The 25,053-nt window shown below is 50.8% G+C and overlaps 1 protein-coding gene across 2 annotated transcripts in view; it reads left to right on the forward strand.

The window, feature by feature from the left end:
- LOC144599545 (traf2 and NCK-interacting protein kinase-like) overlaps window positions 1-12,752 on the forward strand; it is a 37,242-nt gene extending 24,490 nt beyond the window's left edge. The window contains exons 9-18 of one of the 2 annotated variants that reach the window (XM_078410560.1): window positions 590-757; window positions 2,096-2,198; window positions 3,157-3,327; window positions 4,962-5,105; window positions 5,560-5,694; window positions 6,798-6,898; window positions 6,981-7,130; window positions 8,676-8,835; window positions 10,213-10,352; window positions 11,889-12,752. In XM_078410560.1, the coding sequence (XP_078266686.1) occupies window positions 590-757; window positions 2,096-2,198; window positions 3,157-3,327; window positions 4,962-5,105; window positions 5,560-5,694; window positions 6,798-6,898; window positions 6,981-7,130; window positions 8,676-8,835; window positions 10,213-10,352; window positions 11,889-11,972 (1,356 nt within the window). In that variant the 3' untranslated portion in view covers window positions 11,973-12,752. The remainder of the gene's footprint in view (window positions 1-589; window positions 758-2,095; window positions 2,199-3,156; window positions 3,328-4,961; window positions 5,106-5,559; window positions 5,695-6,797; window positions 6,899-6,980; window positions 7,131-8,675; window positions 8,836-10,212; window positions 10,353-11,888) is intronic. The other variant, XM_078410561.1, reaches the window with a different exon arrangement.
- Window positions 12,753-25,053: the final 12,301 nt, after the last annotated feature.

Genomic DNA, 25,053 nt, shown 5'->3' on the forward strand with positions numbered 1-25,053 from the left:
ACCTTTGGCACTCTTACTGATCAAGAACCTGTCAATCTCTGCTTCGAAAACACCCAATGACATAGCCTCCACCGCTGTCTGTGGCAATGAATTCCACAGATTCACCACCCCCTGGCTGAAGAAATTCCTGCTCATCTCCTTTCTGAAGGTCGATTGGTGCTGGAGATCTATTCAATCAGGCGTGGAGGGCTTGAGTCCTTCCCATTGGCCGTTGGAAGACCAGTGGCCTTGCGTAGTGGGCCAACCAGAGATGGCAGCCCTGTCGATTCCCCTTGCCCAATGGACGATGTCCTCCTCTCCTGTCTCTGCTGCCGTGCCCTGCTCCCACTCTCAACCTCCTTCCATGGGTCGCTCCTCCACCGTGCCCATAAAGCCATTGAAATCTCTGCACACCTCCAATTCCGGCCTTCCCCAATTCTTGCTGCCATGGACCTTACGCCAGGGGAGAGGAGGGGGGTGGAGAGGGGCTAGTCCTACTCTGTCTTGGGTGGCGGTAGCTGGTGGTGTATGTGCTTCCCTCTGTCTGTCTTCTGCCTGTCCTCTCTATCTATCTATCTATCTATCTATCTGCCTCTCTGTGTCTCTGCAGACTTGTGGCAACAGATCGCGGAGTGGCCATGCTGACAGTAATGGCTTTGCCAGCCAAACCAATCTGCCTGATTTGGTTCAGCAGAGCCAGTCTCCTGCCACCACGCCAACTGAAGCCCTGGGGCGGATATCATCTCAGCTCGCTCAGGAAAAGGACTCAGCCGCTGGGGTAGGTGGCGCCACTGCTGGGAGGGCCTCACCGGGAGGAGAGAGCCCTCTCACCCCAGGAACCATCTCCTAGATAGACCTCAACCAACACCAACAAGGTTCCTCATGCAAAGAGCTAGCACGGTGCACGACAGGCCGAACAGCCTCCTTCTTTGCTGCTCCCGTGATTCTATGTCAAGGGGTCGTAGGGTGAAATCATTGACATTGGGTCAAGCATTTTCCATTTCTATTCTCTGAACCAACTTAGATATTTGTTCAGAACACAAAGTGCTGGTGGAACTCAGCAGGTCAGGCAGTATCTGTGGAGGGAATGGATAGGTGACATTTTGGGTAGGGATCTGACCTCCTCTACATGGAGTCAGTCAACACGGAAACAGGCCCTTCGGCCCATCTTGCCCATGCCAACCAAGATACCACATCAATGCTGGTCCCGCCTGCCCGCCTTTGACCCATATCCCTCCAAACCTTTCCTATCCATGTGCTGTCCAAATGTCTTTCGCATGTTGTTAAAGCACGTGCCCTCAGCCCCAAGGCCTCATGGGTCCACTCTCAACATTCCATGGCCTGCTCCTCCACCCTCCCATTAATCCATTGAGATCTCATCACACCTCCAATTCCGGCTTTTCCCAATTCCTGTTGCCATGGTACCGCTGACCATGCCTACACCCACCTGGGACCCGAGGCATGGGATTCCATCCTTAACCCCCTTCTTTCAACCCCCTTCAATGGCCCAGCCTTGGCTGCCCATTCTCTCGGTCGCCCCGTCTTCCTCGAACCTGCAACGGGGTAAACAGCTATCAGGGAGGCGCTCCACTTTCTCCCCCCTCCTCTCTCCTTTCTTCCTTCTACTTTATTCTTTCTCTTCAGCAAGGTGCCCGCAACATTTATAAAGAGGTGCTGTTGAGGAGCGGCATGGCAGCGCAGCAGTAGAGTTGCTACCTCACAGCGCCAGAGACTCGGGTTCGATCCTAACTACGGGTGCTGTCTATACGGAGTTTGCACGTTCTCAGTAACCACGTGGGTTTTCTCCGGGTGCTCCGGTTTTACCCACACTCCAAAGACGTGCGCGTCTATAGGTCAATTGGCTTTCGTGAAATTGTAAATTGTCCCAAGTGTGTAGGATAGTGCTAGTGGACGGGACGATCGCTGGTCGGCACAGACCCAGTGGACCGAAGGGCCGGTTTCCACACTGTGTCTCTAAAGTATGAAGGTTATGGGCATGAGAGGTTTTGCTCTGTTCAAGGTGTTGTGCGATGTGTGGGTGTTGTTGGGTGCAAGCCTTTGGTCCTTCCCCAGGGTAGACTCCTTGCCCTGATCGGTCGGTGCGCTTGCTTTACAGTTCGGCCGGGGGACGGGCACAAAGTCCTCCTTCACCCCTTTCGTGGACCCCAGGGTGTTCCAGACGTCGCCCAGCGGCAGTGAGGAAGAGTCTTCAGCAGCAGGTGAGCGATGACCAATTGGTCATTTTTCCCTTAGACCATAGAACATAGAACAGTACAGTACAGGAACAGGCCCTTCAGCCCACAATGTCCATGCCGAACATGATGCCAATTAAACTAATCTCTGCCTGCACATGTTCATAGGTTATAGGAGCAGAATTAGGCCATTTGGCCCATGAAGTCTACTCCGCCTTTCAATCATGGCTAATCTATCTTTCTCTCTCAAACCCATTCTCCTACCTTCCCCCTACAGCCCTTCCCATGACACCATTACTGTATAACCCTTACTTCTCTCTGACACCATTACTAATCAAGAATCTATCAATCTCTGCCTTAAAAATATCCACTGACTTGTGCCACGTAAGGCTGTGGAGGCCATGATCCATATCCTTCCATTCCCTGCACATCCAAGTGCCCATCTAAACAGCCTCTTAAACGTCACTACCGTCCGTACCTGCCTCCACCACCACCCCTGGCTGAGTGCTCCAGGCAACCACCACCCTCTGTAAAAATAAAACCTGCCCCGCACGTCTCCTTTAAACTTTGCCCGTCTCGCCTTCAAGCTATGACCTCTAGGCTTTGATTCACATCCAAATCATTGATATAGATGAGAAGCAGTAATAGGCCCAGCACCAATCCCTGAGGCACATCACTAGTCACGGGCCTCCGGTCTGACAAGCAACTTCCCACCTTCGCCCTCTGCTTCCTTCCATCGTACTAATTCTGCATTGCTCGCTAGCTTTCCCTGGATCCCAAGTGATCCAACCTTCCAGAGTCACCTGGATGTGGAATCTTAGCAACGGCTTTGCTGAAGCCTCTGAGGATGATGTCTACTGCCCTACCCTCATTGACCCTTGGGTGTGTGCGGTGGTTTAGAGAGGGGTTGGACAGTGTGGCTCCTGCCAGTCCCCGCGGGCACATCCTGGATCTCCATCCTCAGACGGCTCCCGTGTTTCCACAGTGATCTTCACCTCGGAGATGCTGAGGCAGGAAGAGGCCAAGCTGAACGAAGTCCGGAAGATCTCGGTGGTCAACGTCAACCCCACTAACATTCGGCCCCACAGTGACACCCCCGAGATCCGCAAATACAAGAAGAGGTTCAACTCCGAAATACTGTGCGCCGCACTGTGGGGTGAGTCATGGGCTCCACTCCCCCCCCCCGCCCCCCCCAACACCTCCAGCCCACCACTCCCCACCACCTCCGATCATATCCCCACTCCCCCCCTCTTCATCAGCCAGTTGGCGGTGGCTTGGACTGGGAGTTGGGTCAGGATGGGAGTTTCCTCCGCTCCACTGCCCGGGGTCGCTGTGTTGTTGTGCTGGGGAACTCTGCACGGGAAGACCGTCGGCTTCTCCGCTTCCCACGGGCAGGGCAGCCAGGGCTTTTCTAAGGCGCAGACTGGAGCTGCATATTCCTAGTGGGACTGAGCCACCATAGTCACGGGCGGGACAGGGCCATCTTGGTCACGGGCAGGACAGGACCATCTTGGTCACAGGCGGGACAGGGCCATCTTGGTCACGGGCAGGACAGGGCAATCTTGGTCACGGGCAGGACAGGGCCATCTTGATCACGGGCAGGACAGGGCCATCTTGGTCACGGGCAGGACAGGGCCATCTTGGTCACGGGCAGGACAGGGCCATCTTGGTCACGGGCGGGACAGGGCCATCTTGGTCACGGGCAGGACAGGGCCATCATAGTCACGGGCAGGACAGGGCCATCTTGGTCACGGGTAGGACAGGCCATCGTGGTCACGGGCAGGACAGGGCCATCTTGGTCACGGGCAGGACAGGGCCATTGTTGGCAATGTTGGGATTGGGGCGATTGTTGGCTGTGTTAAACAGCACCCCCTGGTGGGTGTAGAGCAGTGTGGCTTCCAGAATCACATTGTCCGGAGATGTTGCCTATCCTGGAATAACTTGGAGTCGTGTGTGTGTGTGTGGGAGCGTATGGCTGTGTGCATGTATGTGTGCATTGGAGTGTGTGTATGAGAGTGCTGTGAGGAATGTGTGTGTGTGTTGCATGTACGCCTGTTAAGAGTGCATGTGTGTGTGTACACATGTCTGCTGTGTACATGCGTTGCATGCCTTGATTGTGCATGTATGTATTGCGAGTGTGTGTTTTTCATATGCGTGTGTGTATGTGCATTTACACTCGAATGCATGTATTTGCACAGGCTTGGACGCATGCACCTGCCACGCCTCACACGTGATGTGACGTGACGACCTCTCCTAGTGCCGTGATGGAATCAGCCGCCCGTTGTCCTGCTCCCACCCCTCACCTTCAGGGTGGTCCCGTACCATCCCCATAAACCCCACCCTCACCCTCAGGGTGGTCCCGTACTGTGCCCATTACCCCCCCCCCCCCCCACCCCTCACCTTCAGGGTGGTCCCGTACCATCCCCATAAACCCCACCCTCACCCTCAGGGTGATCTCGTACTGTGCCCATTACCCCCCCCCCCCCCACCCCTCTCTCTCAGGGTGGTCCCGTACCATCCCCATAAACCCCACCCTCACCCTCAGGGTGGTCCCGTACTGTGCCCATTTACCCCCCCCCCCCCACCCCTCTCTCTCAGGGTGGTCCCATACCGTCTCCATAAACCCCATCCCCACCCCTCACTCTCAAAAGCAAAATAAATCCTGGCATTGCATTTGCCTTCCTTGCCGCCGACTCAACCTGCAAGTTAACCTTTTGGGAATGCTACATACTTTGCACATTGCAAGCTCCCCTCACCCACAAAGATGTGCTTCCGTGCTTTGTCTTCTAGGAGTGAACCTTCTGGTGGGCACTGAGAACGGTTTAATGCTGCTGGATCGGAGTGGGCAGGGGAAGGTCTACAACCTGATCAGCAGAAGGCGTTTCCATCAAATGGACGTCTTGGAAGGTCTCAACATCCTGGTGACTATATCCGGTAAGCGGTTTGAAGAGTTGATGGTTTGTGAGTGTAACCCAGCCTCCTCCATGTGCTTTGTTTACTTTAGTTTATTGCCACGTGTAACGGGCCGTCTATAATGTACGCTTGGGCAGCTGACAACCCAGCCGTATGAGGGTTGATTTCTTTCATTTCAAGCACCAATTCCACTGTTTGCATCCTTGTATCTCTCTCATTGTTACCTCTTCCTCAGCCAACAATGGGTCATTCTAGGCGCCTCCCTTCCTAAGGTAGTATAAGAAGGTCTTGACCCGAAACGTCGCCCATTCCTTCTCTCCTGAGATGCTGCCTGACCTGCTGAGTTACTCCAGCATTTTGTGAATAAATCCCTTCCTAAGGTCATCTGTTGGCGGCCCTGATTTGTTCTGAACCTTTCTTGCCTCCACTGTCGTGATAGATTTAAATGTCGTGATCATCTTTCCCCTCTGTACAGGGAAGAAGAACAAGCTGAGGGTGTACTACCTGTCCTGGCTGAAGAACAGGTTTCTGCACAACGACCCGGAGGGGGAAAAGAAGCAGGGTTGGACCACTGTCGGGGACCTGGAGGGATGTGTGCACTACAAAGTCGGTACGTAGGGGCTGCCGCTTCACCAGCGTGGGTTTCCACTCGCCGGGCCCGACTCTCCACTCGCCGGGCCCGACTCTGCACTCGCCGGGCCCGACTCTCCACCCACCCCTGTGGAATAAGGTTGTCAGAACCAGGAGAGAGGAACAAACCGCTGGAGGAACTCAGCGGCTCAGCTGGGGAAAAGGTTCTGACTGTCTACCTCGTCTGTACAGATGTGAACCCCCAGATCTGTGCCGCAGTGTTCTGTACATATGTGGACCCCAGATCCACACAGTGCCAATATCTTTAACTTAGTGTCACAGGCTCATACAACATGGAAACAGGCCCCACAGCCGAACTTGCCCATGCTGACCAAAGTGCCCCATCTACGCTAGCCCCACCTACTCACAGTCCATGAACCTGTCCACGTGTCTTTTATATATTGTCATGGTATTGCCTCCTCTGGCAGCTTGTTCCATAGTTTAGTTTAGTTTATTATTGTAGCGTGTACCGAGGTAGAGTGAAAAGCTTTTTGATTGCGTGCTATCCAGTCAGCGGAGAGACTGTACCCATTACAATGAAGCTGCCCACAGTGTACAGATACGGGATAAAGAGAATAACGTGTAGTGCAAGATAAGTCCGATTAAAAATAGTTTGAGGGTCTCCAATGAGGTATAGAGCAGGTCGGGACTGCTCTCTAGTTGGTGAGAGGACGGTTCAGTTGCCTCATAACAGCTGGGAATAAACTGTCCCTGAATCTGGAGGGGTGCGTTTTCACACTTCTGTACCTCACGCCTGATGGAAGAGGGGAGAAGAGGGAGTGACCGGGGTGAGACTTGTCCTTGATTATGCTGCTGGTCTAGCCGAGGCAGCGTGAAGTCACGATGCCGCTGAGGCCAGGCACATCTTTGCTTGCTGGTCCCAGAAGTGGATCTGCAATCATTGATTACAATCATTCCATGTACCCACCACCCTCTGAGTGAAAAGGTTGCCTCTCAGGTTCCAATTAAATCTTTCCCCCCTCACCTGAAATCAATGTCCTCTCATTCTTGATTCCCCTACACTGGGCAAAGGACTCTTTACATCTACCCTCTCTATTCCCAACTTCTCCAACCTTGTTGCAGTGAAGTACGAGAGGATTAAGTTTCTGGTGATCGCTCTGAAGAACGCGGTGGAGATTTATGCCTGGGCCCCCAAACCTTACCACAAGTTCATGGCCTTCAAGGTACAGTAGCCTCACACTGTGCTTTTCTCCATGTTATTTGGCAAAACCTTCATTGTTTAAACGTGCGATGTTTCCTCGACAGTTTTTTGCAGATCTCCAGCACAGGCCATTACTGGTTGACTTGACGGTGGAAGAGGGGCAACGGTTAAAGGTTATCTATGGGTCCAACTCTGGCTTCCACGTGATCGATGTGGATTCAGGGACCGTCCATGACATATATGTACCCTCACATGTAAGTACCACGCTCTGTTTATCCAAGACTATGCGGAACCTCTGTGATCCGCATCGAGGTTACGTCCCACACGCCCTTGTGTAAGTCGATGTTGGGTAAGCCAGAAAACGGAAGCGAAAATTTATTATTCAACGCGGAGACCACGGGCAGCTCCAATGTGGAGACCACGGGCAGCTCCAACGTGGAGACCACGGGCAGCTCCAGTGTGGAGACCATGGGCAGCTCCAGTGCGGAGACCACAGGTAGCTCCAACATGGAGACCACGGGCAGCTCCAACGTGGAGACCACGGGCAGCACCAACGTGGAGACCACGGGCAGCTCCAACGTGGAGACCACGGGCAGCTCCAGTGTGGAGACCACGGGCAGCTCCAATGTGGAGATCACAGCATGAGCTCTGATACGGAGTAACATTGTCCCTAATTTGTAGGATCGTGCTAGTGTGTGGGGTGATCGCTGGTCAGCATGGACTCGGTGGGTCGAAGGGCATGTTTCCATGCTGCAAGTCTAAAACCCTCTTTAAAGTCTCTTTAAAGGGACTTAAAAGGCATTGGACAATGATGTACCACGGTGCTCCTAGTTTCCTTGCACTGTTGTAACAATACTCCAACTCCCTTGCAATGAAGGCCAACATCCCATGGCTTTTTGGTTTCTTCTTGAAACTGTAGGCCATAACCACACCGTACACCCGTGTACACACTGTATACCATGTGCACAACATATGTACACCATACACCCATCACATGCACCGTATGGCCACCAAATACACCATATACCCACACCCTGTATCGGCCATTGTGTGAATTGGTTTCCCCTCAGTCGTTCCCCTTTAAATGTCTGCCCCCTCGCCCCACCCTGAGCCCCCCAGATCTAATGGTATCTTCCCCTCTCTCTCCCCCTCTCTCTCTCCCCCTCTCTCTCTCCCCCTCTCTCTCTCTCCCTCTCTCTCTCTCTCTCTCCCTCCCCCTCTCTCTCTCCCTCTCCCCCTCTCTCTCTCCCCCTCTCTCTCTCTCCCTCCCCCTCCCCCTCTCTCTCTCCCCCTCTCTCTCTCCCCCTCTCTCTCTCTCTCCCCCTCTCTCTCTCCCCTTCTCCCTCTCTCTCTCCCCCTCTCTCTCCCCCTCTCTCTCCTCCTCTCTCTCTTCCTCTCTCTCTCCCCCTCTCTCTCTCCCCCTCTGTCTCTCCCCCTCTGTCTCTCCCCCTCTCTCTCTCCCCCTCTCTCTCTCCCCCTCTCTCTCTCCCCCCCTCTCTCTCCCCCCCTCTCTCTCCCCCTCTCTCTCTCCCCCCTTCTCCCTCTCCCCCCCTTCTCCCTCTCCCCCCCTTCTCCCTCTCCCCCCTCTCCCTCTCCCCCCTTCTCTCTCTATCCCCCCCTCATTCTCTCTCTCTCTCCCCCCTCATTCTCTCTCTCTCTCTCCCCCCCTCTCTCTCCCCCCCTTCTCTCTCTCCCCCCCTTCTCCCTCTCCCCCCCCCCTCTCCCTCTCCCCCCCCCTTCTCTCTCTATCCCCCCCTCATTCTCTCTCTCTCCCCCCCCTTCTCTCTCTCCCCCTATAGATTCAGGGCAACGTTACCCCTCATGCGCTCATCATCCTTCCCAAGACGGAGGGGATGGAGATGCTGGTGTGCTACGAGGACGAGGGTGTGTACGTCAACACGTACGGCCGCATCACCAAGGACATCGTGCTGCAGTGGGGGGAGATGCCAACCTCCGTCGGTAAGGCACAGACGGCCATCCTTCCCCTTCCCACCGTCCCCTTCCCTCCCTCCCTCCCTCCCGTGGCCAATTGAAGTGAACTCCCATTGACGTGAACGTCCATCTCGCACCCACGGAACCCAGAGGTACCCAGACATTTGGGAGTTGGTGCAGGTGAACATGCAGGTTGAATGGGTAGTGGCTGCCAGAAGGTTAACTCTGAAAAGACAAAGCACAGATACTGTGCGTGAGCGGACTTTGCAATGTACAGTGCAGCATTCCCAAAGCGTTCATTTAAGCGGTAGCGAGGAAGGCAAATGCAACTTTAGCATTCATTTCGAGAGGACTAGAGTGTTAAAACAGGGCTGTAATGTTGAGGCTTTATAAGGTGCTGGTCAGGCTGTATTTGGAGTATTGAGAGCAGTTTTGGGCCCATTATCTAAGGAAAGACATGCTGGCTATGGAGGGAGTCCAAGGGAGGTTCACTCGAATGATTCTGGGGATGATTGGGTTAACGTGTGAGGAGTGTGTGTTGTCCCTGGGCCTGTTCTTGCTGGAGTTTAGAAGGATGAGGGGGAACCTCATTGAAACTTACCGAGTAGTGAAAGGTCTGGAATAGAGTGAACCGATACGATACGATAGAACTTTATTTATCCCAGAAGGGAAATTGGTCTGCCAACAGTCATCAAAGCACAAAATACATGAAACATGAAATTAAAGTGACAAGTGGAAAGGATTGGGGATGTGCAAGGATTCGGGAGGGGGGGGGGGGGGGGGAGCGGGGAGAGGAGGGGAGTCAGTCTACCCCATGACGGAAGGGGGAGGAGTTGTACAGTTTGATAGCCACAGGGAAGAAGCATCTCCTGTGGCATTCTGCACGGCCATCTTGGTGAATCCAGCGTGTCATGGAGGGGGTGGGCTGTATTGTCCAGGGTGCCCCGCAGTTTGAGGAGCATCCTCCCTTCCAAGACCACCTCCCATGAATCCAACTCCGCCCCCAGCATGGAGCCAGCCTTCCTTGTGAGTTTGTTAATCCTTGTGCATGTGAAGAGGATGTTTCTACTAGTGGGAGTGTCTAGGACCAGAGGGCGTAGCCTCAGAATAAAAGGACGTTTTTTTTTAAAGGAGACGAGGAGGAAGTTGCTTGAGTTAGAGTGATTGTGTGGAATTCTGTGGAATACATTGCCACAGAAGGCTGTGGAGGTCAAGCCATTGGGTATTTTTAAGGCGGAGGTTGACAGATTCGATTCGTACGGGTGTCAGGGGTTACGGGGAGAAGGCAGTGGAATGGGGTTGAGTGGGAAAGATAAAATGGCGGAGTAGACTCGGGCCAAGTGGCCTAATTCTGCTCCTACAGCATGAATGTTTTGGTGAACCTCCTCCTCTTGGTCTCCACAGCGTACATCCACTCGAGCCAGATCATGGGCTGGGGAGAGAAGGCGATTGAGATCCGTTCGGTGGAGACGGGTCATCTGGACGGGGTCTTCATGCACAAGAGAGCTCAACGCTTGAAGTTTCTGTGTGAACGTAACGACAAGGTAGGGGTCCCGCCAGCCCACGTACCCTGGGCAGCAGCAGCAGCTAGCTCCATGAAGAGGCCTTTAGGCAGCCGTCGGTCACAGAGTGCTGGGGAAGCTCAGCGGGTCAGGCAGCATCTGGGGACGGGATGGACAGGCAGCATTTGGGGTTGGACCTTTCTTCAGACTGATGGAGGTGGGGGGTGTGTTGGGAGAATGCAGGAAAAGAGAAGAGGCAGGACAAACCCTGGCGAGTGATAGGTGGATACAGGCGAGGTGACAGGGTGACCAAGGCTAAAGGAGACTAAAGGGCTAGATCAGGAGAGGAGGAGTGAAATGTAAAGCCAGAGGGAGGGGTATAGCTGGAAGGGGACGTGGGGGTAGTGGGGGGGGGGGGGGGGAGAAGGGGGGTCGGAGATACTGGGAGAAATGTGTGCCCTCCACAGCGGGGGTGGAGGATGGGCACATGTAAAAGTGGGGGGAGGGGGGATGAGGAGGAGGGTGTAATCTAATGGTTAGATAGGCACGTGGATATGCAGGGAATGGAGGTTCACATGCATGCAGATGAGATTGGTTTAACTTAGCACCATAGAACAGTACAGCACAAGAACAGGCTCTTTGGCCTACAGTATCTGTGTCGAACATGATGCCAAGACCAACTCTTATCTGCCTGTATCCCTCCATTCCTTGCATATCCATGTGTCCATCTAAAAGCCTCCTAAACACCACCATCGTATCTGCCTCCACCAACTACACCTGCAGCGCGTTCCAGACGGCCACCACTCTATGTGAAAATAACTTGCCCCACACATCTCCTTTAAACTTTTCCCCTCTCTGGTGTAATACTGGTGTAATAAAATGAACTGCTGATGCTGGTTGGATAAACATCGACACGAAATGCAGGAGTGACTCAGCAGGGCAGTCCGAAGAAGGGTCTTGACCCAAAATGTCACATATCCATGTTCTCCAGAGATGCTGCCTGACCCGCTGAATTACTCCAGCACTTTGTGTCATAAGATCATGTGATAGGAGTAGAATTAGGCCATTCGGCCCTTCAAGTCTACTCCGCCATACAATCTTGGCTGATCTATCGCCCCGTCCTAACCCCATTCTCCTGCCTTCTCCCCATAACCTCTGACACCTATATCTATATGTCTTATCTATAGAATGAGTGAGAACAGGTGATCGATGATCGATGTGGTTGGATGGCACCATCCTAAACATACCTCTCATAATTGCAAGCTCAATCACTGTGGTGCAGCGGTAGTGTTGCTGCCTCACAGCGGCAGAGACTCGGGTTTGATCCTGAGTAAGGGTGTTGTCTGTACGTACTCCCTGCGACCGCGTGGGCTTTATCCAGGTGCTCCTGTTTCCTCCCACAACCAAAGACGTGCAAGTTAAAATTGTAAAATGTCCCTAGTTTGTGTAGGATAGTGCTAGTGTACGGGGTGATCGCTGGTGGGCACGGACTCGGTGGGCCGAAGGGCCTGTTTCTGCGCTGTATCTCTAAATCTAAATTCTCTGCCCCCGGTCTGACGGTCTCCCTTGTGATTACAGGTCTTCTTTGCGTCGGTTCGTTCGGGCGGCAGTAGCCAAGTCTTCTTCATGACACTGAACAGGAACTCGATGATGAACTGGTAGCAGGGTTCGGGGTGTGCGCTGAACTTCGAAACCGCACCGAGACCATGTCTGTCGAGAACCTGGGGAGCAATCTATCAGTGAAAGGCACACTGCCTCTTGACATCAAGGCAAAGCTGCAATGGGACTACTGCAACATTACCAAGCCCGTGTCGTGTGTCTGGAAGCCCCAACGGCGATTTCCTAATTTTTTTAACGTCCCGGTTAACTTTCTGTGCGTGGTGAAAGTCTTCAGTCGGAGCCGCTGGTACACTGGGGTAGCTGGAGACGTGATTGCTCCTGCTATTCCTGAAGACAGAGCGATGGTGATTCCAACTGGGGCAGGTTGGTGGGGTGGGAGAGGGAGGGATGTCGGCATGTATAGATCCTTGCAAATTACTCTTTTTAATTTTGGCTTCCTGTAAGTACAGTATTAGAAACAGAGTCCCGGTGGTGTGGTGGATGGGTCTGTCTATATAGGTAACTCTCTGAGTTAGCTGGAGGCTTCGCCATGTGGGAGCTACAGTTTCCCAAGAGGGCGGTGAATGACTACTGATTTAAAAGCCCGTGTTCCCTTGTTCGTATGGGGTCGGGGCTTCAGTTTACACTGGGTGGAGTGAATTTACCAGAGATGGGACACACACGCTACTATAGCTAGGGTTAAGGAATGAGGAATTGGAGCTGGGAACGATATCCCATACGACAGGGAATACCAAGGGTTTCTCCCTGAGTTCTGCCTTCCCGGAGGGTGGAAGTGTGGGCAGATTGGGCATTAGATGTGTGTGTGTGCACGTTGGGAGTGAGGGGAGGGATGAGGGTGGGAGGATGTAAGGGTGGGAGGGGGTGGTTTGTGCTGGCCAGGGACATTGACTACCAGGGGTGATTGGGGAAGGGGGGGCTGTCTCCACCCCAACCTCTACCCCTGACAGCCTGAACACTCGCGGCCCCTCGCGGGACACTCCATGGGTCTGTACTCGCGTGTGTGTGTGTGCCCGCCCCAAGGGTGCTCTTGATTAGCCGTTTGGTACATTGCTGAGTTGGCATCTTAGCCGAGAGTAAGGGTGGACCTCTGGCCAGCTGTGACGCTACCCTTATTTCAAAAACCGTGTACAAAATGCCAAAAATAAACAATTAGTTTTCTGTGCCCAGGGGGAGGGTGAGATGATGGTCTGAGGGAGGGAGTCTGTGTCCATGTGTTACTTGGGAGCCCAGCCTCGTACTATATAGAGACACCACATGTTAAGTGGTTTGGAGACTGATGTGAAGAATATTCTTTCTTTAACTAGCTGCACGGCATGGCTAATTATGGATTAGAGTGTTGTCGTGGATCAGCCTATGTTACAGGTCCTATCCTTAACCTACCTCCTTATCATTCTGTGTGTAGCTGTTTGAGCAGCAGGTATTAAGGTTGAAGCTTTTTCTATATATATTTTAAAAAAATTAAATGTGTCATTTCTTACTAATTTCCCCCCCCCCCCTTCCCCCCCCCCCCTCCGCTTCACAAATCCTTCTTCTCCCGAAGGCATTCCATCTCCCAGCCACCTCCCAGTCTCAGAGCGTCCCTTTGGTTCAGGTTTATTATTGTCACGTACACTGAGGTACAGTGAAAAGCTTTGCTTTTGCATGCTATCCAAACAGAACAGATAATACCATACAAAAATACAATCAGGTCAAACTCAAGTACAATAGGTAGAGCAAAGGGGAAGATACGGAGTGCAGAATATAGGTCTCAGCATTGCAGCACACCAGTCCCAGAGACAAAGTCCAATGTTCGCAATGGGGCAGCGGTGAATGGGAGAGTACCCAAGCCTTATGGAAGGACCATTCAAAAGCTTGATAACAGAGGGGGAAGAGCTGTTCCTGAGCCTGGAGGGGAGGGGGGGGGGGGCATGCTTTCAAGCTCCTGTACCTCCTGTCAGATAGGAGCGGGGAGAAGAAGGAATGGGTGAGACAAGGACAAGTCTTTGGTTATGTTGGCTGCTTTGACTATTGGGCAGTGTGAAGTGCACATGGAATTGATGGTGGGGAGTGTGGTCTGTGAGATTGTTCCTCTGTATGTTTGCAGCCATCAGAGGGGGTGGTGAGATGGGGGGAGGGGGGGGGGCAAGGACAGACCACAAAGCGGTGCGAACCTCGAGCTTTGTCACCCAGGGGCCGGCCTCAAGGGAACCAGAATTGGCTTCAACCCTGACCTCAGCTGCTGTCTGCGCGTGGATTTTGCAAGTTCTCCCTGCGAACCTCGTGGGGCTCCTCTGGGTTTCTTCCCACATCCCAAAGCGATGCGGGTGTGGAGGTTAATTCCCACAAGTGTGTAAGGAGTGGGTGTGAAAGTGGGCTAACTGGTGTGAACTGGCAGTCATTGGTCGGTGGGCTGAAGGGCCTGTTTCTATGCTGTATTCTAAACTAAACTAAGCAGTCTAGGCCCTTCGATTGAGAATTTTTAATTAAATCAACCCCATCCTAGTGAGTTCTGTTCTCATGTGCAGGAAGGAACTGCAGATGCTAGTTTATACGGAAGACAGACACAAATAGGTGACGTTTTGGGTTGGAACCCTTCTGCAGTCCTGACCCGAAACAACACCCATCCTTTTCTCAGCGATGCTGCCTGACCTGCTGAGCTGCTCCAGCACCTTGTGTCCATCTGAGTTCTGTTCTGACACCTGATGGATCTTGGTTCAATTCCCACACACATCCAGAGCAGGGAGCGAGGGACCATCTTTTAGCTCATTTCAAAAACCCATGACACTCCCTGTCTCGGCCTCCCATCACCGACACTCCCCGCTAGTCTCTCAATGAATGTAAAACATTTCTCTTGGCCATTACTCTGCACAAGAACCAGTGCAGCTTATACTCCAGCCAGATCCTCAATTACAGCATTATAGCCAGCTATAACCCTGTGCTGTGTGTGAGAGTTTGCATTGCTGTGTTCACTACAGCGCAGTGACCACACTTCAACACGTGTGTGGTGGTGCAGTAATGCCGCCCATGCCAACGACATTAAAGGTGCCATTGAATGGAATGCTCTCCCTCATTGTCCACTTTGTGTGCGCATGTGTGCATGCAGATGTGTATGTGTGAACATGTACACGCACGTGTGTGAGTGTTATACATGCCTGTGCGTGTGTACATGCATGCCTGCACCTATGTGTGTGCGTGTGCCTATGTTCCCATTCCTACCCTCTCTCTCCAACCCGTCAGTGTGTGTCTTTGTGTCACCCCCAGTGGCCAGAGTTGTCCATGAGGAGGGTCTGGCCAGGAGAGGTGGGGGTGGGGGGAATTGACAAATCTCTGAAAGTGGTGGCACACTCCTCTCCCTGGGCAATAAGGAGTTAGAGTCACGCACAGCACAGAGACGGGCCCTTCAGCCCAACCTATCCATGCCAGCCAAGATGCCCCATTTAAGCCAGTCACATTAGGCTGCATTTGGGCCCGTATCACTCCAAACCTTATCAGGTACCCTCTGAACATGGTTGCGATCTTATCCACTATTTCCTAGTTAAAATGTGTGGGTAAGGCTAGTCTATGTTCAAGGGAACAATGTTATAGCCCAATGCAGATCAGTTAGGAGTTGGTGTGCATTTGGAGTCATCTCTGGCCTTGACTGTTGAAGGATATCAGTGAACATGGCTGGTTTCTACAACCACCCAGTCATTTCCCCTTCGCCACGACTTGCGTTAGCCTTTCGTGCCTGGTTTATTTAATTAGTTAACAAAATCTAAATTCCGCAGCTACCCAAGTGGTATTTGAACCAGGTTAACAGAGCAACTACACACAAGCTGTGTGAGCCTCACCACCGCCCTCTGCTGTCCTGAACCCAGTCTGCATCTCTCCTCCACACCAAGCGTAACGTTAGAGGAGACAACATAAAGATCGTCTGAGGAGGGAGAGGACAGGCAACGTTTCGGGTCGGGACCCTTCATCAGTGTGATGAAGGATCCTGACCCATAACGCCATCTTCCCTCCTGAATCTTGAGTCCCTCCAGCGCTTTGTTTATTTTTGCTCAAGTTCCCAGCATCTCGCGTCCCTCTGTAATTCTATTTCCACCCTCGGCGCCCATGGTGAAAAAAGGAACTGTTGGTCTGTGAACCGATTATTTACTGTTAAATTGTTTACTACTGATAAAGATTGATTGGTGAAGTGCTCTGAAATGCAACTAATTTTGCACATTTGAATTCCCTTTTAATGTGTGTCTTTTTTTCCAATAATAAAATTTCAATGGGTTTCCACTCTGGGTAGAATGTTTGTTTCGATGAGTTTGATCATCTGCACTGTCTGATATTTTATCAGAAAGTAATTAAATTGTTTGATTGGAGGGGACATTGGTGCCAATCTAGAATCCTACTGGGTGCTGATTGGAAGTGATTGGCCAATTATCAATAGCATGAAGCTCGCAGTCTATTTCCTCTGAGTAGCAACATTGGAATGATTGATATTAAACTGGAAAGGGAGCTGAGAAGACTTACAAGGATGCTGTCACAGCGTGAGGGCCTGAGGTACGGGGAGTGGTTTGGCAGGCTGGTAGCGCATTCCTTGGAGTGAACTTAGAGAGGCGTATAAAATCATGAGAAGAGTAGATGGTTTGAACGCAGTCTTCACCCAGAGCAGAGGAATCAAGAACCAGAGGACATTGGTTTAAGGTGAGATGGGAAAAAAGTTTAATAGGGACCTGAGGGGCAAGTTTTTCACACAGAGGGTGGTAGGTTTTATGGAACGAGCTGCCAGAGGAGGTAGTTGAGGCAGGTGCTATAACAACATTTAAAAGACGTTTGGACAGGTACATGGATCGGGAGGGTTTAGAAGGATATGGGCCAAACATGGCCAAATGTAACGAGGGTAGATGGGGCATCTTGGTCAGCATGGATGAGTTGGGAGAAAAGGGCCTGTTTTTGTGCTGGACGACTCTATGGCAGCTGCAGCCTTCAATTAAGGTGGTTGCCATTGTGGAGGCCTTGACCCATCTTGTGGCTTTGTGGTTGAGGACTTTACGTGTTCATTGTCGACCTGCTGAAGAACTCTTCTTCATGGAGGGAAGGAGGGATGGAGTCACAGGGAGGTTACAGCGAGGGAATAGGCCGTCCATCCCATCTTCTCCATACTGGCCTTTGCTCCATGTTGATCACGTCCCACCATTTTCCACCCCCCTCTCTCCCTGATGCATTGTCCTGACACCTTCTCCCTACTGTTGCTTTGACCCTTCACTGCAGGAACATGCCCAAATTCCCATCCCTCTCTGGGGAAGGGGTGCTCTCCTGAATTCCCGCATGGATTGGCGAGTACCTGTCTGATATTATCATATCATATATATACAGCCGGAAACAGGCCTTTTCGGCCCACCAAGTCCGTGCCGCCCAGCGATCCCCGTACATTAACACTATCCTACACCCACTAGGGACAATTTTTACATTTACCCAGCCAATTAACCTACATACCTGTACGTCTTTGGAGTGTGGGAGGAAACCGAAGATCTCGGAGAAAACCCACGCAGGTCACGGGGAGAACGTACAAACTCCTTACAGTGCAGCACCTGTAGTCAGGATCGAACCTGAGTCTCCGGCGTTGCATTCGCTGTAAAGCAGCAACTCTACCGCTGCGCTACCGTGCCGTGATATTGATGGTGTCCAGCCCTGGAGCCAGCACTTGGAAAGAACTTCCTTCCATTCATCCTCGCGGGGCTGTGATAAGGTCCCATCTTGGTTCATGTCCTTGGCTCCTGCTAGCTTCATCATATGATGAGAGGCATAAATAGGGTAGATAGAACCCTTTGTGTTTGCATTATGAAACCAGCAGGGAATGTCGGGAATCTGACAAAGGGTTCCAACCCGAAACGTCACCTGTCCATGTTACTGCCTGACCTGCTGAATTACTCCGGCACTTTGTGTCCAAAGATTGAGGACTAGCGGAGAGAAAATAATATCACCTCACCTCTGCCTTATAATTGGTTGCCCTTTTCGTTCAGTGGTGCTCCCACATTCTGGGTTCTTCTTAGGAAGGAAAGATCTCTTCACATCCAACATGCCAAGTCCCCTCACTCTCACCTCTCCTTCATAGAATTGATCTTCTCACACATTCATCCCCTACTGATTTTTCATCCAGTTGACCCTAACAGACAATAGGTGCAGGAGTAGGCCATTCAGCCCTTCGAGCCAGCACCACCATTCAATGTGATCATGGCTGATCATTCTCAATCAGTACCCCGTTCCTGCCTTCTCCCCATACCCCTGACTCCGCTATCCTTAAGAGCTCTATCTAGCTCTCTCTTGAAAGCATTCAGAGAATTGGCCTCCACTGCCTTCTGAGGCAGAGAATTCCACAGATTCACAACTCTCTGACTGAAAAAGGTTTTTCCTCATCTCTGTTCAAAATGGCTTACCCCTTATTCTTAAACAGAGGCCCCTGGTTCTGGACTCCCCCAACATTGGGAATATGTTTCCTGCCTCTAACGTGTCCAACCCCTTAATAATCTTATATGTTTCAATAAGATCCCCTCTCATCCTTCTAAATTCCAGTGTATACAAGCCTAGTCGCTCCAGTCTTTCAACATATGACAGTCCCGCCATTCCGGGAATTAACCTAGTAAACCTACAAGAATATCCCGGGGATATCCTAGTGAACCCTCAATAGCAAGAATATCCTTCTTCAAATTTGGTGACCAAAACTGCACACAGTACTCCAGGTGCGGTCTCACTAGGGCCCTGTACAGCTGCAGAAGGACCTCTTTGCTCCTATACTCAACTCCACTTGTTATGAAGGCCAACATTCCATTGGCTTTCTTCACTGCCTGCTGAACCTGCATGCTTCCTTTCAGTGACTGATGCACTAGGACACCCGGATCTCGTTGTACGTCCCCTTTTCCTAACTTGACACCATTCAGATAATAATCTTGATAATTTTATATGTTTCTATAAAATCCCCATTCATCCTTCCAAATTCCAGTGAATACAAGCCCAGTCGCTCCATTCTTTCATCATATGACAATCCCGCCATCCCGGGAATTAACCTCGTGAATCTACATTGCACTCCATCAATGCGTCAGGTCAGGACCCTTCTTCAGTCGGGCCCGAACCGTCGCCTGTCCATTGCCTCCATAGATGCTGCCTGACCTGCGGCGTTCCTCCAGCACTTTGTGTTTTGCTCAAAATTCCAGCATCTGCAGTTCCTTGTGGCTTCATATGACCTTTGCCTGGACGGGAGTGCTTGCGTTATCAGGAGAGACGGGATAATGCAGTGAAGATTGACAAGGTTCTCGTCAGGACTTGGCCTGAGTTATGGCGAAAGGTTAGGCCAGCTCGGACTTCATTCCTTGAAGCACAGGAGGATGACGGTGGCCATTATAGAGGTGTATAAACCAATGAGTGGAATAGATCGGGTGAATGCACAGAGTCTTTTACCTAGAGTAGGGGAATCAAAAACCAGAGAACATTGGTTTAAGGAGAGAGGGGAAAGATATAATAGGAATCTGAGGGGCAATTTTTTCACACAGGTGGTAGGTATATGGAACAAGCTGCCAGAACAGGTAGTTGAGGCAGGTACTATAACAACATTGAAAAGACATTTGGATAGGTACATGGACAGGAAAGATTTAGAGGGATATGGACCAGGGATAAGGGATAAAAGCAGGCAGATGGGACAAACTCAGATGGGGCATTTTGGTCGGCATGGACGAGTTGGGCCAAAGGGCCTGTTCCCGTGCTATGTGACTATGACTCTATTCAACCAGAAGCCTCTCGGTTTTCAAACCACCGCCGGTGGCAACCTCGACCACTCTCTCGGACTCCTACTGCCGGCTGTGTGAAGCACTCACCTCATGGGGAACATGAGGACAACCATGACGTGGAAGGGGGGGAAGATGGTCGACGTTCATGGAGCAAAGGTCAGTGCAGGGACAGTTTCCGCAGTGGTCGTTACAACAGCTTGCAGTAGGGTGGCTTCTTTCGGGTTTGAGATTAAATCTTAAACGGGGCGGGGCGGGACAGTGACGCAGTGGTGGAGCCACTGCCCCACAGCGCCAGAGATCCGGGTTCAATCCTGATCGCGGTGGTTGGACATTCTCCCTGTGGGCCGCGTGGGTTTCCTCCAGGTGCTCTGGTATCCCCCCACTTCCCATGGATGTGCGGGTTTGCATCGCCTAGCCAGCGGTCCTGACCTCCCACCTGCCTCATTGGAGACTGTTAAACTATCTTTAATCGGACTTTATCTCACACATATATCCGTTATTGTAATCGTGTAGTCTTTTCTTTGATGGGATTGCACGCAACAAGAGGCTTTTCACTGTACCTCAGTATATGCAAAATTTATAAGAATCTAAACTAATTTAAATTACCTGTGGTGTGCAGGGAGTGGATGGGAAAGTGGGACAATATAGAATTAGTGTGAACGGGTGATTGATGGTTGGCGTCGACTCGGTGGCCGAAGGGCCTGTCTCCGTGCTGTAACTCTAAAACTGACAATCATCTCCCAGAGCAGAGCCTTACCCTCGGAAGCTGAGGGCTGATGGTTCCCGAAATGATGGAAGATCGAAAACCAGCGGAAACATAGAGTTCAGTGGTGTAGCGGATTCCATCCTGACTAATGGGAACTGTTTACATAGATCTTGCACGTTCTCCCAGTGACCTCAAGGGCTTTCTCTGGGTGCCCCGGTGTCTACCCAGATCCCAAAGACGAACAGCTTTGTAGATTTCTTGGCTTCAGTTAAATAATTGTAAATTTATAAATTGGCCTCTGTCAATTGCTCCTAGTGTTTAAAATAGAACGAGTGTACAGGGTGATTGTGGGTCGGTGCGGACTTGGTGGACTGAAGGGCCTGTTTCCCCACTGCATCTCTAAACTAAACTCAACTCATTGGGCCCCCTGGGGGTGATATCCCTTCCCTTGTCTGAGGGGTGTTCCCACTGGATTCCGCCCCTCAATGTCCAGCAGAGGAAGGACTAGTCTGTGGTCCTCCCCCACAGCGTTGGCTGCACCGAGCTTCAGCGCGTCCCTCAGCACATACTCCTTCCTGCAGGCCAGTCAGTAACATTCCCCGAAGGACATCACACTCTGCTGGGAGACCAACCAAGTTCAAGTTCAAAACACATTATTTGTCCCCACGGGGCAATTTACAAAGGGGGGGGAAGAATTATCAGGTTGAGCAGCGGGACAGGGGTGGTTGGGAGTTGAGGAGCTGAACAGCCATGGGGACAAAGGTTGCTCTTCTCCTCTGTGTCCCACAGCCTGGGCAGCCAAGCTAGCGTCCTGAGGGGAGCCACTCAAACGCAGAGCACAGGACGTGTGAGGGCCCCCGTAAAATCCTGCCAGCTGACCTTAGCCTCTGCTGGTCGCATAGGGTGGAGAGGGCTCTGACAGGGAGTCCAATCATTTTGGAACAGACCTTGGCTGTGGTCTGCAGGCAGTTTCTGTTCTGAAGGCTGACGGAGTGGAACCAGCAGGTGAAGGAGAACGTGATGACGCTCTCAATGAAGGAGGAGTAAAACGTTATGAGGATGTCCTTGCTGGCCCCAAAGGGGTTGAGCTTCCTCAGGAGATACTGCCGCTGCTGGCATTTCCTGAGGATACCCTCTGGGTTGGAGGCAGAGTTCAACTGCAGAGGTCTCCCTGACCTGCAGGGGGCGAGATGTGGCCAGCGTAGGAATCGCACACTCCCACCACATGGATAGCAAACATTCAGAGCCCACATCCAGCGGCACAACTCCCTGGAATATCCTGGAGTCTCCTGACATTAAAATAAAATTACCCCAGGCTTCCTTAATTCAAACACAGCGGCACAGTGGGAGAATTGCTGCCTTACATTGCCAGAGACCCGTGTTTGATCCTGACTACATGCGCTGTCTGCATGGAGTTGTACGTTCTCCCTTTGACCGCGTGGGTTTTCACCGGTTCCTCTGGTTTCCTCCCACATTCCAAAGACGTGTGGACTTGTTGGGTAATTGGCTTCTGTAAATTGCCCCTAGTGTGTAGTGTAGAACTGGTGTAGGGGGAGATCATTGGTCAGCATGGACTCGGTGGATCGAAGGGCGTGTTTTCACGCTGTATCTCTAAAACTATACCAGGCAAGCACATCAACATTAGGAGCAGGAGTAGACCAGTCAGTCCCTCGAGCCTGTTCTGCCATGCAGTAAGATCACTGTCGATATGATTGTAATTCCAACTCATTCACAACTCTTTCTCCTGCTAACTTTCACCTCCTCATTAGATCTAAACAAACATAGATCCACACAACATAAAAACAGGCCCTTTGGTCCTACTCGTTCCTGCCGACCAAGATGCCCTATCTTAGCTAGTCCCATTTGTTCATGTTTGGCCCATATCCTTCTAAACCAGTCCAAGTGTCTTTCGAATGCTGCTTTTGTACCTGTCTCAACTACCTCCTCTGGCAGCTTGTGACATATTCCCATCATCGTCTGAATGAAAAGGTTGCCTCTCAGGTTCCTATTAAATCTTTCTCCTCTCACCTTAAACCTAAGTCTTCTGGTTTTTGATTCCCCTACCCTGGGTAAAAAACTCTACATTCACCCTATCTATTCCCCTCATGATTTCATACATGTTGTCTCTCCTATGGAACACCGGTTTATATAATTTGGCCTGAAGTGTGTATAATGATCCATACTTTCAGTCACACAAACCTCCGAAGACCCTACTTCCACTATGCTATGAGGAAGAGAGCTTTAAACTCTCAGCGGTAGAGTTGCTGCTTTACAGCGAATGCAGCGCCGGAGACTCAGGTTCGATCCTGACTACGGGTGCTGCACTGTAAGGAGTTTGTACGTTCTCCCCGTGACCTGCGTGGGTTTTCTCCGAGATCTTCGGTTTCCTCCCACACTCCAAAGACGTACAGGTATGTAGGTTAATTGGCTGGGTAAATGTAAAAATTGTCCCTAGTGGGTGTAGGATAGTGTTAATGTACGGGGATCGCTGGGCGGCACGGACTTGGTGGGCCGAAAAGGCCTGTTTCCGGCTGTATATATATGATATGATATGATATGAAGAAGGATCCTGACCCACAATGTTACCTATCCATGTTCTCCAGAGATGCTGCCGGCCCTGCTGAGTTACTCCAGCATTGTGTAAACCAGCATCTGCAATGCCTTGGGTCTGCATTTGAGGAGGGAAATGGGCAGGTGATGATTATCTATCGTTCATCTTGTCTTTAGGATGTGGGAAGAAAATGGAACACATTACGTGCATGTAAACTGCACACGAAGGGCACTCGAGGAAAGGAATGAATGAACCCAGGTCATGGGAGCAGTGAGTAGGCAGCTCTACTTGCACTATGTTTCTCTCTTAACTTTTACTCTTGGAGAATAGTGAATGGTGTTCGTACATTTGCAGTATATTTTCTTTCAAGGAATCCAGGGACTTTTGGTAAATTCCCAGTCAGTACATCCACCTCTCTGCCGCCGTTTACGTTAAGACCCTGGGATGCTGAACTTAATTCCTTCCTTCTGACGTTGAGGGGGGTCTTGATAGAGGTTTATAAAATCACGAGAGGTAGACAGTCAGAACCTTCTCCCAGGGTGGGAATGTCCTGCAGCAGAGAGCATAGCTATAAGGTGAGGGGGAAAGTTTTGTGTTTACACAGAGAGTAGTGGGTGCCTGGAACACACTGCCAGGGGTGGTGGTGGAGGTAGATACGACAGTGGTGTTTTAGAGGCTTGTAGATTGGCACATGGATATGCAGGGAATGGAAGGATATGGATGTACAAGCAGGAAAGATCAGTCTCACTTGGCATCATGTTCGGCACAAACGTTGTGGGCCGAAGGGCCCATTCCTGTGCTGTACTGTTTGTTCTATGTTCGATTTTTCCTGCTAATATTTTCCTCTTAAGATAATTATTGTCCAAAGTTCCTTTTTGCTCTCTTCTATGACTTTGGGCAACTCTTTTGTTTCTGTTAGCTAAAGCCTGTTCCAACATTCAATCAGTTTACTGATCTCTGACCTGACCCTGCAATTTTGTTCTGTCCCCACACCCGTTACTAATCATTGGCTAATAAAAATCAATCATATCAGATGAAATATTAACCATTAATCCTCCATCCTTTGCCGTTTGCGAAGAAAGGTTCCAAATTTCCTTTGCTATCAGTTGTATGGAAAAATTCAGACCTAAAATTCCAGGTCCTCATTTTTAGACTCGCCTGGATCATTTTAAATGCACATAATTTCATTTTTTTTGGAGGGTGGGGGGAGGTCAAAGTGTGAAGCTTTCTCTTGCATTTTGCATTAACGGGGGAAAGGAGTGAAATAGTGCAGCGCAGGAAAGTTGAGTTAAAAGTTAGGGAAAAGTGGAGATCCCTGTAGCTTGTTACAAAAAGTGGGTTAAGGGACAGACAAGGAGACAAGGTGATTTGCAAAACAAAATCAGAAATACAAAGTGTGACCGCTGGGAATAAGAGAGCACGCTGAGTTACCCTGCCATTTGATCTGCTATTGATAGAGTTGTACACCACAGACACAGGCCCTTTGGCCCAACTTGCCCATGCCGACCATTGCCGAATTACTTCCACCCTCAGTGTATCGAAATATTCAGGTCTATAATTCCTAGTCCTAATGTTTAGACACTCCTGGATCATTGTAAATGCACATCTTTTTTTCAGAGGAGGGGAGTCAAAGTGGGAAAGGCTTTCTCTGGCATTTTGCATTAAGGCTTTCTCTGGCATTTTGCAAGGAGTGAAATCGGGCAAACGGTTGCTGTTCTTTCCAAAATATGTCCTTTTCTATTTAAATTAAAGTTAATGTTACACCATCTCTGGCACCCATATCATATCATATCATATCATATCATATCATATCATATCATATCATATACATACAGCCGGAAACAGGCCTTTTCGGCCCTCCAAGTCCGTGCCGCCCAGTGATCCCCGTACATTAACACTATCCTACACCCACTAGGGACAAAAAAATTTTTTTTACATTTACGCAGCCAATTAACCTACATACCCATCTCATGCTGCAGGCCAAGGTCTGACTCAGAGATTGCAATGTATTTGTTTAGTTGGCCAAGCTTTGCTTGGCACGACAAATATTTGGATTGACACTTTTAGAAGTAGTTTTAAACCACTTATAGAGTGAGATATAGAGCGAAAATGGGCCCTTCGGCCCGCCGAGTC

This window comes from Rhinoraja longicauda, chromosome 13 (assembly GCF_053455715.1).
Source record: "Rhinoraja longicauda isolate Sanriku21f chromosome 13, sRhiLon1.1, whole genome shotgun sequence".
Classification (NCBI taxonomy): domain Eukaryota; kingdom Metazoa; phylum Chordata; class Chondrichthyes; order Rajiformes; family Arhynchobatidae; genus Rhinoraja; species Rhinoraja longicauda.